This window comes from Meleagris gallopavo, chromosome 1, assembly GCF_905368555.1.
Source record: "Meleagris gallopavo chromosome 1, MGAL_WU_HG_1.1, whole genome shotgun sequence".
NCBI classification, from domain to species: Eukaryota; Metazoa; Chordata; class Aves; order Galliformes; family Phasianidae; genus Meleagris; species Meleagris gallopavo.
Window position 1 is genome coordinate 133,290,619 of NC_139404.1, and position 12,497 is coordinate 133,303,115.

At 45.3% G+C, this 12,497-nt stretch overlaps 2 protein-coding genes across 2 annotated transcripts in view; one reads left to right on the top strand and one right to left on the bottom strand.

Moving 5' to 3' along the window:
- The first annotated feature begins 719 nt into the window (after nucleotides 1-719).
- Nucleotides 720-3,901, top strand: ECRG4 (ECRG4 augurin precursor). The gene is made up of 4 exons (XM_010728130.4): nucleotides 720-940; nucleotides 1,310-1,357; nucleotides 1,833-1,990; nucleotides 3,524-3,901. Exons 1-4 carry the CDS (start codon nucleotides 850-852, stop codon nucleotides 3,683-3,685), a joined length of 459 nt encoding a protein of 152 aa, XP_010726432.1. The 5' UTR covers nucleotides 720-849; the 3' UTR covers nucleotides 3,686-3,901.
- A 6,600-nt stretch (nucleotides 3,902-10,501) lies between these two features.
- Nucleotides 10,502-12,497, bottom strand: part of UXS1 (UDP-glucuronate decarboxylase 1) — a 55,406-nt gene continuing 53,410 nt past the window's right edge. Inside the window, exon 15 of the mRNA XM_010728139.4 lies at nucleotides 10,502-11,327. Coding sequence (XP_010726441.1) covers nucleotides 11,196-11,327 — 132 coding nt within the window. The 3' untranslated portion in view covers nucleotides 10,502-11,195. The remainder of the gene's footprint in view (nucleotides 11,328-12,497) is intronic.

Below are 12,497 nucleotides of genomic sequence, written 5' to 3' on the forward strand. Positions count from 1 at the left end.
CTTGAACACCTCCCATGACAGTGACTCCATCACCTCCCCAGGCATCCTGTTCCAGTGCTTCCAGTGCCTGACCACTCTTCCAGAAAGGTATTTCCTGACGTCCAACCCAAATCTCCCCTGGTGCTACTCGAGGCCATTCCATTTCATCCTATCACTGTTATCTGGGAGATGAGGCCAATCCCCACCTCATCACAACCTCCTTTCAGGTCATTGTAGTGAGCAGTAAGGTCTTGCCTGAGCTTCATCTTCCCTAAATGAACAACCCCGCTTCCCTCAGCCATTCTTCCTATCCTATCCTATCCTATCCTATCCTATCCTATCCTATTCTATCCTATCCTATCCTATCCTATCCTATCCTATTACGGAATCACACAATCACAGAATCGTAGGGGTTGGAAGGGACCTTCAGAAATCATAGAGTCCAACCCCTCTGCCAAAGCAGGTTCCCTACACCAGGTGGCACAAGTAGGTGTCCAGGGTCTTGAATATCTCCAGAATATCCTATCCTATCCTATCCTATCCTATCCTATCCTATCCTATCCTATCCTATCCTATCCTATCCTATCCTATCCTATCCTATCCCATCCCATCCCATCCCATCCCATTCCCATCCCATCCCATCCCATTTAAGAAGTGGTGCCTGCACGCTGAGGATCCGCTCCTGACATCCGCATTCCAGAGCATCCCGGTACCGGGACCTCCCTAGCTCTTCTCCCCCCGCAGCAGGGCCCCGGGCCGGGTGAGGGCGGGCTCGACGTGAGCGTGGGCGCGGCCACCCCTTGCTCCGTTCCCTCCGACCCGTCCCGTCCCATCCTGTCCCGTCCCGTCGAGGCGGGGAACCCACCAGCCATGCCGCCACCGTGCCCCCGCGGAGCCCTGCCCGGGGCCTTCCTCCTCTTCTTCCTCCTCTTCGTCGTGCCGCTGCTCTGCGCAGCTCCCGGTGAGTGAGCGCGGGCTCAGCTTTCGGTCGCAAGTTCAGCATCTCTCCCCTATAACTCTTTTGTTTGCAGTCGTTCCGCCGGGAGATGGTTTGTGGGGAGCCTGATGGGGAGCCCGGCTCTGGCGTGCTGGCAACTTATGCTGGCATGGGGATCCATCCCAAGAAGCGTTGGGGAAAGGATGTTGGGGTGCAGGAGGGTTCCCTACAGCTTCTGTTGAACTGAGGCGGGGAAATGGGGGCACGGGGAGGTGCGGGTGGAAACAGGCTCCAGGTTTTCCTTGGTAGGAAGGAGTCTTTTTGTCACTGTTATTTCTTTCTTACCAAATAAGAGTGGATAGATAAGCATGCATTATATTTTTACTTCTCTAGATATTTCAAGAGGAAATAAACTTAAGCGGATGCTTCAGAAACGAGAAGGTAAATAGGCAACCAATTGCCTGCCCGCTTCCCTGCTGGTTCAGCTGCCACCCGTAGCAGCTCTCAGGGTGCTGCTGCTGTACCCCTGTCCCAGAGGAAGCACAGCACTCAGGCGCTGTGTAAGCACTCCAAGCAGACCCCACCATGCACAGCTCTGCTGCACCATGAGCGCACACGGCAGCCACGCGTCCCTCCCATTCCTGCAGCTGCAGCACACAGAGCCTAGGCTCCCATTCTCCGTTTGGACTGTGTATTTAAATTCCGTGTGTAACATGTCTTGAGCTTGGGCTAGCTGTGATAAAAGCAAAGAGAACAGGGATAGCTATGAGGCCATCGTATCGGCAATCCCTATTTTTATTGTTGCTTCACACACTGCTCTGCCGAGCACAAAGATGATGAAATAACACCAGAAATGTGGCAGAATTCAGGCTGATTAAGCACTTCTCGGCCTCTCTTTGGGGGGGATTCATTCCAGCCCCCATTGCCACGAAGCCAGAGGTGTCACTGAAGGAAGAGGCAGCCAAGGGATTCCTGCGCAGCCTGAGGCGCCCGCGGCGGCAGCTGTGGGACCGCAGCCAGCCTGACGTGCAGCAGTGGTACCAGCAGTTCCTCTACCTTGGCTTCGATGAGGCGGTGAGTGTGGGGCTTCCCCATGCTGTGGGGTCAGGTGTGGGCGTGGGAGGTTGTAGTGAGGTGGGGATCGGCCTCTTCTTTCGGGTAACAGTGATAGGAGGAGAGGGAATGGCTTGAAGTTGTGCCAGGAGAAGTTCAGGTTGGATATTAGGAAAATCTTCACAGAAAAAGCAGTGAGACAAGGGCATAGGCTGCCTGGAGAGGGGGTGGAGTCGCCGTCCCTGGAGGTGTTCAAGAACTGTGTTGATGTGGCACTGAGGGACGTGGTCAGTGAGTATGGTGGGGATAAACTGGTGGTTGGGCTAGGTAATCTTCGTGGTCTTTCCCAACCAATGTTACCTACCTGATGCGGTGTGTGCAGCTCTCACAACTGTGCTGTGACCCTGCATAGGAAAGAACACTGCCTGGTAACGTTCAGCCAACTTCCCTTTGATCCATGAGGGTATATTTCTAAGCTGTAACAACACCGAGGTAGGATCAGGAGCCCCCAGCTGGTACACACACTGCACAAAGCTCTGCTCAGCAGACACTGTGTTCAGTTGCAGTCCCATGCATAGAGTAATCCGTACATAAATAAGAGGTAAAAATAGTCACAGATGCTGGATTCTTGGCTTCTGACAGCTGCATGCGTGTGCTTAATGAGATTGCATTGGCACAGGCAAGCTGGAATACACGTTAGACCTTCACGTTATGTGGATTGCTTAGAAGATGAATGCACTCATTTTCAAAGCTGGAACAATTAAAAAAAAAATCCTTTGCTTGCACTGAAATAATGAAAGATACATTTTTTGTTGCTCCTGGACATTATGCAGATAAAAGTGACTATTTAACAGTGAATCTACACAATATGGATATTAACAAAAGCAGTTTTATGAATCAGGAACTGAAGGCTGAGTGCATGTAGTAAGAAGTAGAAAGGGCAAACCTGCAGACAAGATGGGTTCCTCTCTACAAGTTCCTGTGTGCACTGACAAATGAAACCAGGCCTGTTGTGGGAGACAACGAGTCCACTCAGCAGGTTTTGTGGAGTATTAAGACAAAGCTTTAACAATGAGATAACTGTCAGTTTCTGCAACGCTTCAGAAAGGACTTAGGCTGTGCTTACCCATTGTGTATTTTGCAAAACTTTCTTTACAAATCTCAGCCAGAAATATTTCCAAAGAGCCATTCAGATGGAAAGGCTTTGTCTTGGCGAGCATTCGATATCCTTGCATACTGTTTTTCCACTGCTGCCGTGAGCAGGACTGAACTGCTTCTAGAGCCTTATGATTTTACAAGAGAAAAATAACAGGCATAAAACAAAGGGCGATGCACCCGCTTTGCACTCAGGTATGCCACAACTACAGGCATGGGGAATTGTGAAACCAGACTGGTACATCTCAACAGAGAAAGTCTCTTAGATGCGGAGTTTTGTAAAGCAGGTGAAGGATTTCTGAGAAGAAAATTCCAGATCTGAATTATTTGCGTGAGACAAAGGGAACCCCTCTTCCATCTTTTCCTTTTTGTTTCATTCTCTTCTTTTCTTCCTGGCAGAAATTTGAAGACGATATGTCCTACTGGACGAGCCTGGGGCGTGGTGGCAACGAGTACTACGGGGGGTACTACCAGCACCACTATGATGAGGACTCACCCATCGGCCCCCGGAACCCACACACCTTCAGGCACGGGGCGGGAGTCAACTATGATGATTACTGATGGCTTTCGTCCTCCTACAGCTGGGGTGCACGGGGCTGGGCAAAGCCAAGCCCTCCCCAAGTCAATGTCTCTGCTTCCCTCCTGTTCATGTACAACAGCAGGAGCCAAGGAGCTGCCAAGAAAGAAACATGACTTTTCTTTTGTTATTGTTACTTAGTAGTATGCGATATGTGAAGTGTTACAGAAATAAAGCTTTTTTGATAAAGTTTCCCATTATTTAGTAGAGTCTGTAACAGTGAATTTCATTAAGCCATACTACTAGAAATTACTTTTTAATAGGGTCTCTCGCTACTTTTTCTACACTCAATCAAGAAATTACATCATATCATCTAGGTTGGCACATAGAGTAAATAATATAACCCAACTCATTTCAGATGTGCTTACTCATTCAGTTTTGTATCAACAGACAAATCCAATTATTCCTCAGGGGTGACAACAGGGAGAGGGAGGTGATCGTCCCCATTTGCTCTGCCCTTGAAAGGCCCCACCTGCAGTACTGCATCCAGGCTTGGGGCCCTCAGCACAGGAGGGATGTGGAGCTGTTGGAGCAGGTCCAAAGGAAGACACGAGGATGATCACAGGGTTGGAGCACCTCTCCTATGAAGACAGGCTGAGGGAGCTGGGCTTGTTCAGCCTGGAGAAGAAAAGCCTCTCGGGAGACCTCATTGCAGCCTCCAGTACTTGAGGGAGACAGACTTTTTGCATGGTCTGAGAGTGATGAGACAAGGGGGAATGGTTTTAAGCTAAAAGAGGGCAGGTTTAGGTTAGATGTTAGAAGGAAATTATTTACTTAGAGGTTGATGAGGCATCCTGGAGGCGCTCAAGGCCAGGTTGGATGGGGCCCTGGGCAGCCTGAGCTGGTGGGGGGCAGCCCTGCCCATGGCAGGGGGTGGGGCTGGGTGGGCCTGTGAGGTCCCTTCCAACTCAAACCATTCTGTGATTCTGATTCTATGAAAAGAAGAAAAAAGTCCTTTCAATTGAATTGCTGCCGTGCTGCCTCCTCTGCTATTGCCATACTCACTGCATGCAGCCTTTCCACCCAGCCTTGAGTGACATGGAGCTTTAACAGCTCCTGTTGGCAAGGAGACGAATACTACTCCCAGTGCAGAAAAACTTGCCTCCCTCCAGAGCCTGTCAAAGGAAGGAATCCTCTGGGGCAATGGCTGCAAGCAGGACTTCAGAAGCAGTAGCTGAGATCCAGCTTGAAAGAGGAGTAAAATAACAAAATAAGGGAGCCAAACTGAACAAGCATGTCAGTCACTCCTCTGCACACACGTGTGTGCACTCACACTCATGTAAAGTCCTTCAGAGACCCAGCATTCCCCTACATCTTGGAGCTCTTGCACTAAGCAGTAGACTCATTGCCAGTTTAATGGTTTTAAACTGCTGTGTTTCCCAGGAAAGGAGACTCTTTATTCCAGGTATAGCATAGTCATGTTCTGAGTCAAGCACACTCTCTTTGCACAGTTGGAAAACACCTATTCCTAGCAACACAGTTCTATTTTATGCCCTGTAAGAAAAAGTGCAAAGAATTTGGCAGTGTTTGAACCACACTGATAATTTCCATCATTTCCCAGAATATAAAGCAACTGGGAATTCAGACCTGGAGAGTAAGAAGAGTTTTAAAAGTGCTGCAAATAAATGTCATCCATCCGTAGGCCTTTGCAAGCTGTGTCTGTTCCTGCAGGCTCACTCAGTCCTGCAGCTGTGTCTTGCACACTCCCACAAAATCTGGGTTTTCCAAGACATAAAAACAAATATTTTCCATTACACTGTGCTCAGTTCCCCACCATGTGCTGAGTATGGAATGAGCACTTCATGGTGCTGTGTTGGGAATTTGTGATTAAAATTGTCTTGAGAACAAGCGAGCGGGTATGAGCCATCACAGGTTTGTGCAAAAGAACTGTTATTTGTCACCTATGCACGAAGTGCTTCTAAGTTAACCACATTAATAAAGTTCACAAAACTCACTCAGAATTGTAGGGGTTGAAAGGGACCTCTGGAGTCCATCCCCTGCTAAAGCAGGTTCCCTACAGCAGATTGCAGAGGTAGGTGTCCAGTGGGTTTTGAATATCCCCAGAGAAGAAGGCTCTACAACCTCTTTGGGCAGCCTGTTCCACTGTTCTGTCACCCTCACAGCAGAACTTTTTCCCCAGTTCAGATGGAGCTCCCTGTGCCTTTGTTCATTGCCCCATGTCCTATCACTGGGTGCCACTGAAAAGAGCCTGGCCTCATCCACCTGACTCCCATCCTTTAGATATTTATAAGCATTGATAAGATCTCCCCTCAGCCTTTTCTTCCCCAAGCTGAACAGCCTCACATCTCCCAGCCTTTCAACTGGGAGATGCTGCAGGCCTCTCACCATCTTTGTAGCCTTCAGTTGGACTGTCTCCAGCAGTTTGCTGTCTTTCTTGAACTGAGGAGCCCAGAACTGTACACTATGCTCCAGATCTGGCTTGACCAGGGCAGGATAGAGAGAGGATCACCTCCTTTGACCTACTGGCCACGCTTTTTGTAATGCACCCCAGGATCCCATTGGCCTTCTTGGCCATCAGGTGACACTGTGGGTTCATGGCCAACACAGTGCCCATCAAGACATCCAGGTCCTTCTCCTAACACTCCTCACATTTGCTCTTTGCTCTTGTTGAACCTCATCAGGTTCCTCTCCACCCAGCTCAGCAGCCTGCCTAGATGTCACTGAATGGCAGCACAGCCTTCTGGTGTGTCAGCCACTCCTGGCTTCGTATCCTCAGCAAGTTAATGATTTTCTCTGAGTATTTCTGTCCCCAAACACAAACAGAAGACTCCCTCTCCCAGCTGTTCTCTTCTGCTCACAGATAGCATCACATCATCGTCCTTGGCTGACTCAGCACTGACACCATGTAACCTCTCCACCAGGACAGAAAAGTGGCATTGTTCATTGTGACTTTCTACAGAACAGTGATAAACAGGCCACAGCCCATATCTCAACATTCCACAGCCTCACAATGCCACATCCCCATGACTCAGGTGGAAATTTCCATCTTGGTCACTCCAGCATATATGAGTGCACAGTGCTGTCTGTATGCCAGCAGTCCCACTGAAGTCCAGATCTTTTCCATGCCATGACAGCAGTGGAAAATGTTTAGAACAAAGCCACTATGAAGCTGTGGTGGCTACGTTTCCTGCTTTCAGGGGGAGGATGTATGGATGTTAGGAATTGCAATGCTAAGTATACACTTCCCTTACTGTTAACAAAGCATCCTTTTTCTGTGGACAAATCTCTGAGCAGCCTCTAACAATGTACAGGGACTTCCTGGCCTCAAGTAGCACTGAGCTTGGTACTAATAAAGGCCTGGGGACCAGCTTAATCCATCACACTAATCACAGCCCTGTTTTGCTCTTTAGCCTGTTCTCTAGGGCTAATGAATTTATGTAACTGCATTTGTCATTTCTCCTTGCCTGCTTCAACTCTAAACCTGATTTCAAACATATTTTTACAGTGGTGAACTTTTTTTTGGTCAAATATATATTTCTAAAAGTTTCTGGAAAAAAATCATGACAGAGGCATTCATAAGTATCCCCTGGGCAGTGAGCTCAGTGGTTGCTTAGCCAGAATCATAGAGAAGCTGCAAATGCCCCAGACATAAGAAAAGACTGTCAGATGACTATTTTTTTCCCCCAGAGCAAAAAATCTAACCCAAAGATAAGACACAAGGCTTCTCTAGTCTGTGTGATCACGCAACTTATTGCTTAAATTGCATCTACATGCCTCATAGTGCTGCCTGGAGAAATAATGTACTTTACAGAGCTTCTGATCAGGCCTATGAAATAGAAATAGAAGTATATTATGTAGAAAAAGCAGTAATCTAACAGTGGATCTCTTAGAATCATAGAATGGTTTGAGTGAGAAGGGATCTTTAAGATCACCTTTCCAACCCCCCTGCTATAGGGAAGGACACCTCCCTCTAGACCAGCTTGCTCAAAGCCCCATCCAGCCTGGCCTTGAATGCTTCCAGGGAAGTGGCATCCACAACCTCACTGGGCAATCTGTTCCACTATCTCATCACCCTCACTGTAAAGAATTCCTTCCTAATATCTAGTCTAAATCTACCCTCTTCCAGTTTAAAGCCACTTCCCTGTGTCCTGTCTCTACCTGCCCTTATAAAAAGTCCCTCCCCAGCTTTCCTGTAGGACCCTTCAGGTACGGGAAGGTTGCTATAAGATCCCCCAGGAGCCTTCTCTTCCAAGCTGAAGAACCCCAGATCTCTCAGCCTGTCCTTGTAGGGGAGATGCTCCAGCTCTCAGATTATCTTCATGGCCCTCCTCTGGACCCATTCCAACAGCTTCATGTCCTTCTTGTGGTGGGTGTCCCAGAACTGGATACAGTACTACATGTGGGGCCTCCTGAGAACAGAGCAGAGGGGCAGAATCACCTTCCTCAACCTGCTGGTCACGTTTCTCTTGATGCAACTCAGGATACGGTCGGCCTTCTGGGCTGCAAGTGCACACAGACTGACACTCCCAAATCCTTCTCCTCAGGGCTACTCTCAAGCCATTCTCCACCCAACCTGTATGTGTGCTTGGGATGCTCCAAACCAGGTGCAGGACCTTGCATTTGGCCTTGTTCAACTTCATGAGGTTGGCACAGGCCCACCCCTCAAGACTGTCCAGGTCCCTCTTGCTGTGGTAAATTCCAAGCAGTAAGAGTGGTCCTCCCTGTGAGGTTGGAGGAACCCACAGCGGAGAGTGCCTTGCACACCGCTTCTTCCAGATAGATCTCACTTGCCAGCACCAAGCTGCCCCATTCACCATACCCACTGTGTGTTACCAGCTGCAACAAGGGGACTTGTATCTAACGTGGGCTTAGTGGCCCTTCTATGTGAATCACTGTGATTACACAGGCACCAGTCTGCTCATGCTAGTATTACCCTGCCTGCCTAGGTGACAGCAGTAAATGCGAATTCTCAGATTTCCCCATCCCAAAATTACCAATTCAGTGCTTAAGAATCAGCAGACTCTATTTTAATTCATGCCTTTTGAGAGGGCTAGGCCAGCCACTGGCTTAAAACACAAAAGGCAACAGCACCTCATCTGCTGCTCCTAGAAGACATTATACAGAAAGAATATGTGAACTGAACCAGGAATCACTGAAACAAAAGCTGGAGGTGATATAAAGGAAGCAGCAGATCAATACGGTCTGTCACTCAGGCCCACTGGGAGGCATACTGCATACGAACAAATCGACTGTATCAGTGCCAGCCATTTGCCCTCTGCCTGATTTGCTCTTTCTATCATGGAGATCAGGCTGTGAAGCAATCTAAAAGGCTTTTAAATTCCTATCTGTAGTATCCAAACATACAGGCTTCCAGAGGGATTCTTCTTCAAAAAATGCACATTTCGTGTTAACCTCCAGGAGTATGCTTTTTCCACCACAACTTAAATGTTTTGCACAAAAGTCACTGAATTAAATTAAAAACAGTCCTGGAAGTAACAGCTGGTATCTTCAACTCCCATTTATTCTCAAGGGCTGCTGTAGCTGTGTTGCACCCTTGTGTACAACCTCCTCAAATCCAATACAAGGAGAAAGAGTATCTTACCCACAAAATAATCTAAAGTTTATGTTTATTTAAGATTATTTAAACTTGAGTCTTAACCCTTAAGGGTTAAAAACATTGTGCTGGAAGGTGATTTGTAGTTCTTGACACAGAACTGTTAAAGGAGGGGGCACTAATTTCACATATATCCAGCTGTGATTTTGAGCATACAGAGAGGCAGTGATTTGTGACTGTACTGGTAATTATAGGTTGGACTATGCACACTCGGAGCACACATACCATGGTGTACTTTTCAGGCAACTTAATACGGAAAAAGTGCCCAGATCAACTATCTAGAAAAAAAGGCTTCAAGTCAAAAGCAGACCCCAAGCTGCTCGGCTGCGAAATTATGGAAGCGATGGATAGTAATTAAATTCTAGGCAAGTTGCTGTCTCTTCAACCAGAGGGGGAAACGCTCCCACAGGCCCTCCATCTTCATTGCACAGAATTCCACTGGAAGAAAACCTGTGCGTGTGACCAGGGAAGACACTCTCATGTTTTATAAAGATCACTGCGGAGCTGGCCCATAGAATACCCATGTGAGCACTGCAGCCCCACCACTCCTACAATCCTCCTAAAGTCCTGGGAAACACCCAGGATGAATCTCCAAGCCTGGCAAGCACCAGGAGGTCAGGATGTCTCCACAGTTAACTTGTACTTCAACCATCAACCTGCAGACCTCAAAAACCTGAAGAACCCATTCCTCAAAAGCTAATGAAACATCATGTTTCAATGAGGTAAAATCAAGTCACTTTTCTTGATGAGATTTAGGATTTTCAACTTTGAGCGGCCCTACACCAAAATGCCTTTTAAAAACCTGCCAATTTTTCCTTCTAGGTATTCAATCTTTGGTATGCGGCACTGTGGAACTGTGTGATTTTATTTCAGGTTTTTTTGGGGAAGGGGTGAAGAAATAATTCTGAAAATTTTTAAGCATTTACAGGTAATTCAACAAATGCTAAAATAGAAACATTTCTTCAAGATAGAGATGCTGAAGTTAGACTCTGCATCACTATCAACTGCCTGAATTGAAATAAATCGTGATGCTTTTGTCCAGTCTGTTTCAACAGACATCCTGCATCCCTCCGTATACAGCTACTAAGAGATGAACAATGCAGGATGAAATGCTGTTAGCCTTGAGCCAAGTATGCAAGGACTGTTACTTTCTAATTAACACACAATACATACACAGACACGTAATGCCAGAGAAGTGCCCACAGTGAAACGCTGAAACTAAATAGAAGTTTCAATATTTTATTAAAATAGCATATTCAACCACTGTAACCAATAATACATTAACTTTATTCCCAGAGCACGCACAACACAGTAGTGATTCAAAATATCCTCATCCATGGTAATCAATGAAAATATCTCAAATTCAAGTGTACAACTAAAACTAAACCTTTGAAAAAATCTCTCGTTTAAAGAATACATAAAGCTCTCATACAGAATTCTTTTAAACTCCTCTATATTTGATGTCAGTGTCTCCCATCTGACAATACCACTAATTTTTTTCTTATGCATAGAAGAACTTCTCATATTTTATAGTATCCATTTTTATAAATAAATTGGCATTTTCCATCCCATTTGTGTTTATCTTCAGCTTCACAAAGAAACCAGTAAATAAAACTGTCAAGGACAGTCACAACAAAATGATCTCACAGCAAGATATAAAACTTGAAGATACTAAAAGATGCTTCTACTCTATTTTTACATAAAAAGACAGATTTTAAAAAGTGCAAGGCAAGATTTGCAGGGGAAGGGGAATATTTGTTATTTTTAGGCACATCCACTTCTTTAAAGCAAGCTTCAGAATGAAATTCCAGTTTGTTCTTCATGATACCTGTTTCAAAGTCTCTTTCAAATAAAAAAAAAGAAAAATATTACATCCATCAAATGTCAAAGCAGAGCATTTCCTGTCCAACCAACAGTCTTCAGTTATGCCTTGTTCTTCCCTTTTTCATCCTTGCAGGTTTTGGCTTGGGAATATACTGATTGTTTGCCTGATATTCAAGTTCTTTACGGAAGTAATGAATCGCTTTATTCAAACCTTCTTCCAGAGGGACCTGTTCCCAAAAATGAGAGAATCGTATCACTCTGAGTTGACATCAGCTCTTTTCACAACAGTAACTTTTTTTAATACAGCTATTAAAAGACTGCTAGAAAGTCATTTAATTCTTTGCCAATTTAAGTATTAACAGCACCACATACTGGTTACATCTCAGCACTGCTAATGCATCAAACTTCAAGCTTTCAAACTTCAGATGCATTTTCTGATGTTGCAAGTAAAAAAAAACTAACAAATTCAAAGCATCAGATAGATGTGTTTGATCGACTTAGTGTTAAAACCAGATTTTCAGAATTCAAGAATTCAGTGAAAGAGAGAAATTTAAGCCCCCTCTGTTTTTAATATTAAGAACCATCTTTTGCAGAATCTTAGAATGGTGTATGCCATTGAAAGGTATAAAGCTGGTAGGGTTTTTTTTATTTTATTATTGTCTGCACCAATATAAAGAAAAAGGGATACAGATAATCCTTCAGTATCTTATGTAACATTCTTAAATCCCATAGAAGTAATTGTAATTCTTCATATTCTATTCCTATATTTATACACTGATTTGTAGAGAGCAACAACAGAATTATCCACTTTTCTCAAGAGCCACGAGCTCTGACATGTTTGCTGGTATCATCAATACAGGAGAATAAAAAAGCAGCATAAAAGCTACATGCCTACAGCTCAATGTATCAATACTGCACTGGTACTTCAAAGCAAATTTCAGTACTGAATGCACCAAACATAGAAGGTCAGTAGCATAAAGTTAACTTTTTGAAGTTTTCTCTGATCATACAACATCCCCCTTGTGCTCTAACGTATAATATATTAATATCTGCTGTCTCTGAATCCTTCCAGAAGGGTCTGGAACTACATTTTTCTATTAATAGGCTTGCATTTATTAGATGGGTTTTTGCAGGCTTCCTGGCAAGATTTCTGTAAATCTGAAAAGCCAACAAACTGTTGTGCTGGCTAGAATGAGGAGCTGGCTAAGAAAGTTGTGCTCTTTCCATAGATTATATAGGCCTCTCCTCCCCAAATAAGCAAGATCTTATCATCAGCTTTGTTTGGTCATACACTTGCAATTATCTTCATCTTAAGGTTGAAAAGGAAAATAAATGTCATCATGGGCAATTTGTGCATATCAGCTGTGCAGGAACTAAGACAGCAGCAACAGCAAACT

What these genes read in the sequence shown, in the direction of transcription:
- ECRG4 (XM_010728130.4), top strand. Translation starts at nt 850, where the DNA reads ATGCCGCCACCGTGCCCCCGCGGAGCCCTGCCCGGGGCCTTCCTCCTC. An exon ending in GCTGCTCTGCGCAGCTCCCG is followed by an intron (nt 941 to 1,309) that starts GTGAGTGAGCGC and finishes TTACTTCTCTAG; the next exon opens with ATATTTCAAGAGGAAATAAA. An exon ending in ACCTTGGCTTCGATGAGGCG is followed by an intron (nt 1,991 to 3,523) that starts GTGAGTGTGGGG and finishes TCTTCCTGGCAG; the next exon opens with AAATTTGAAGACGATATGTC.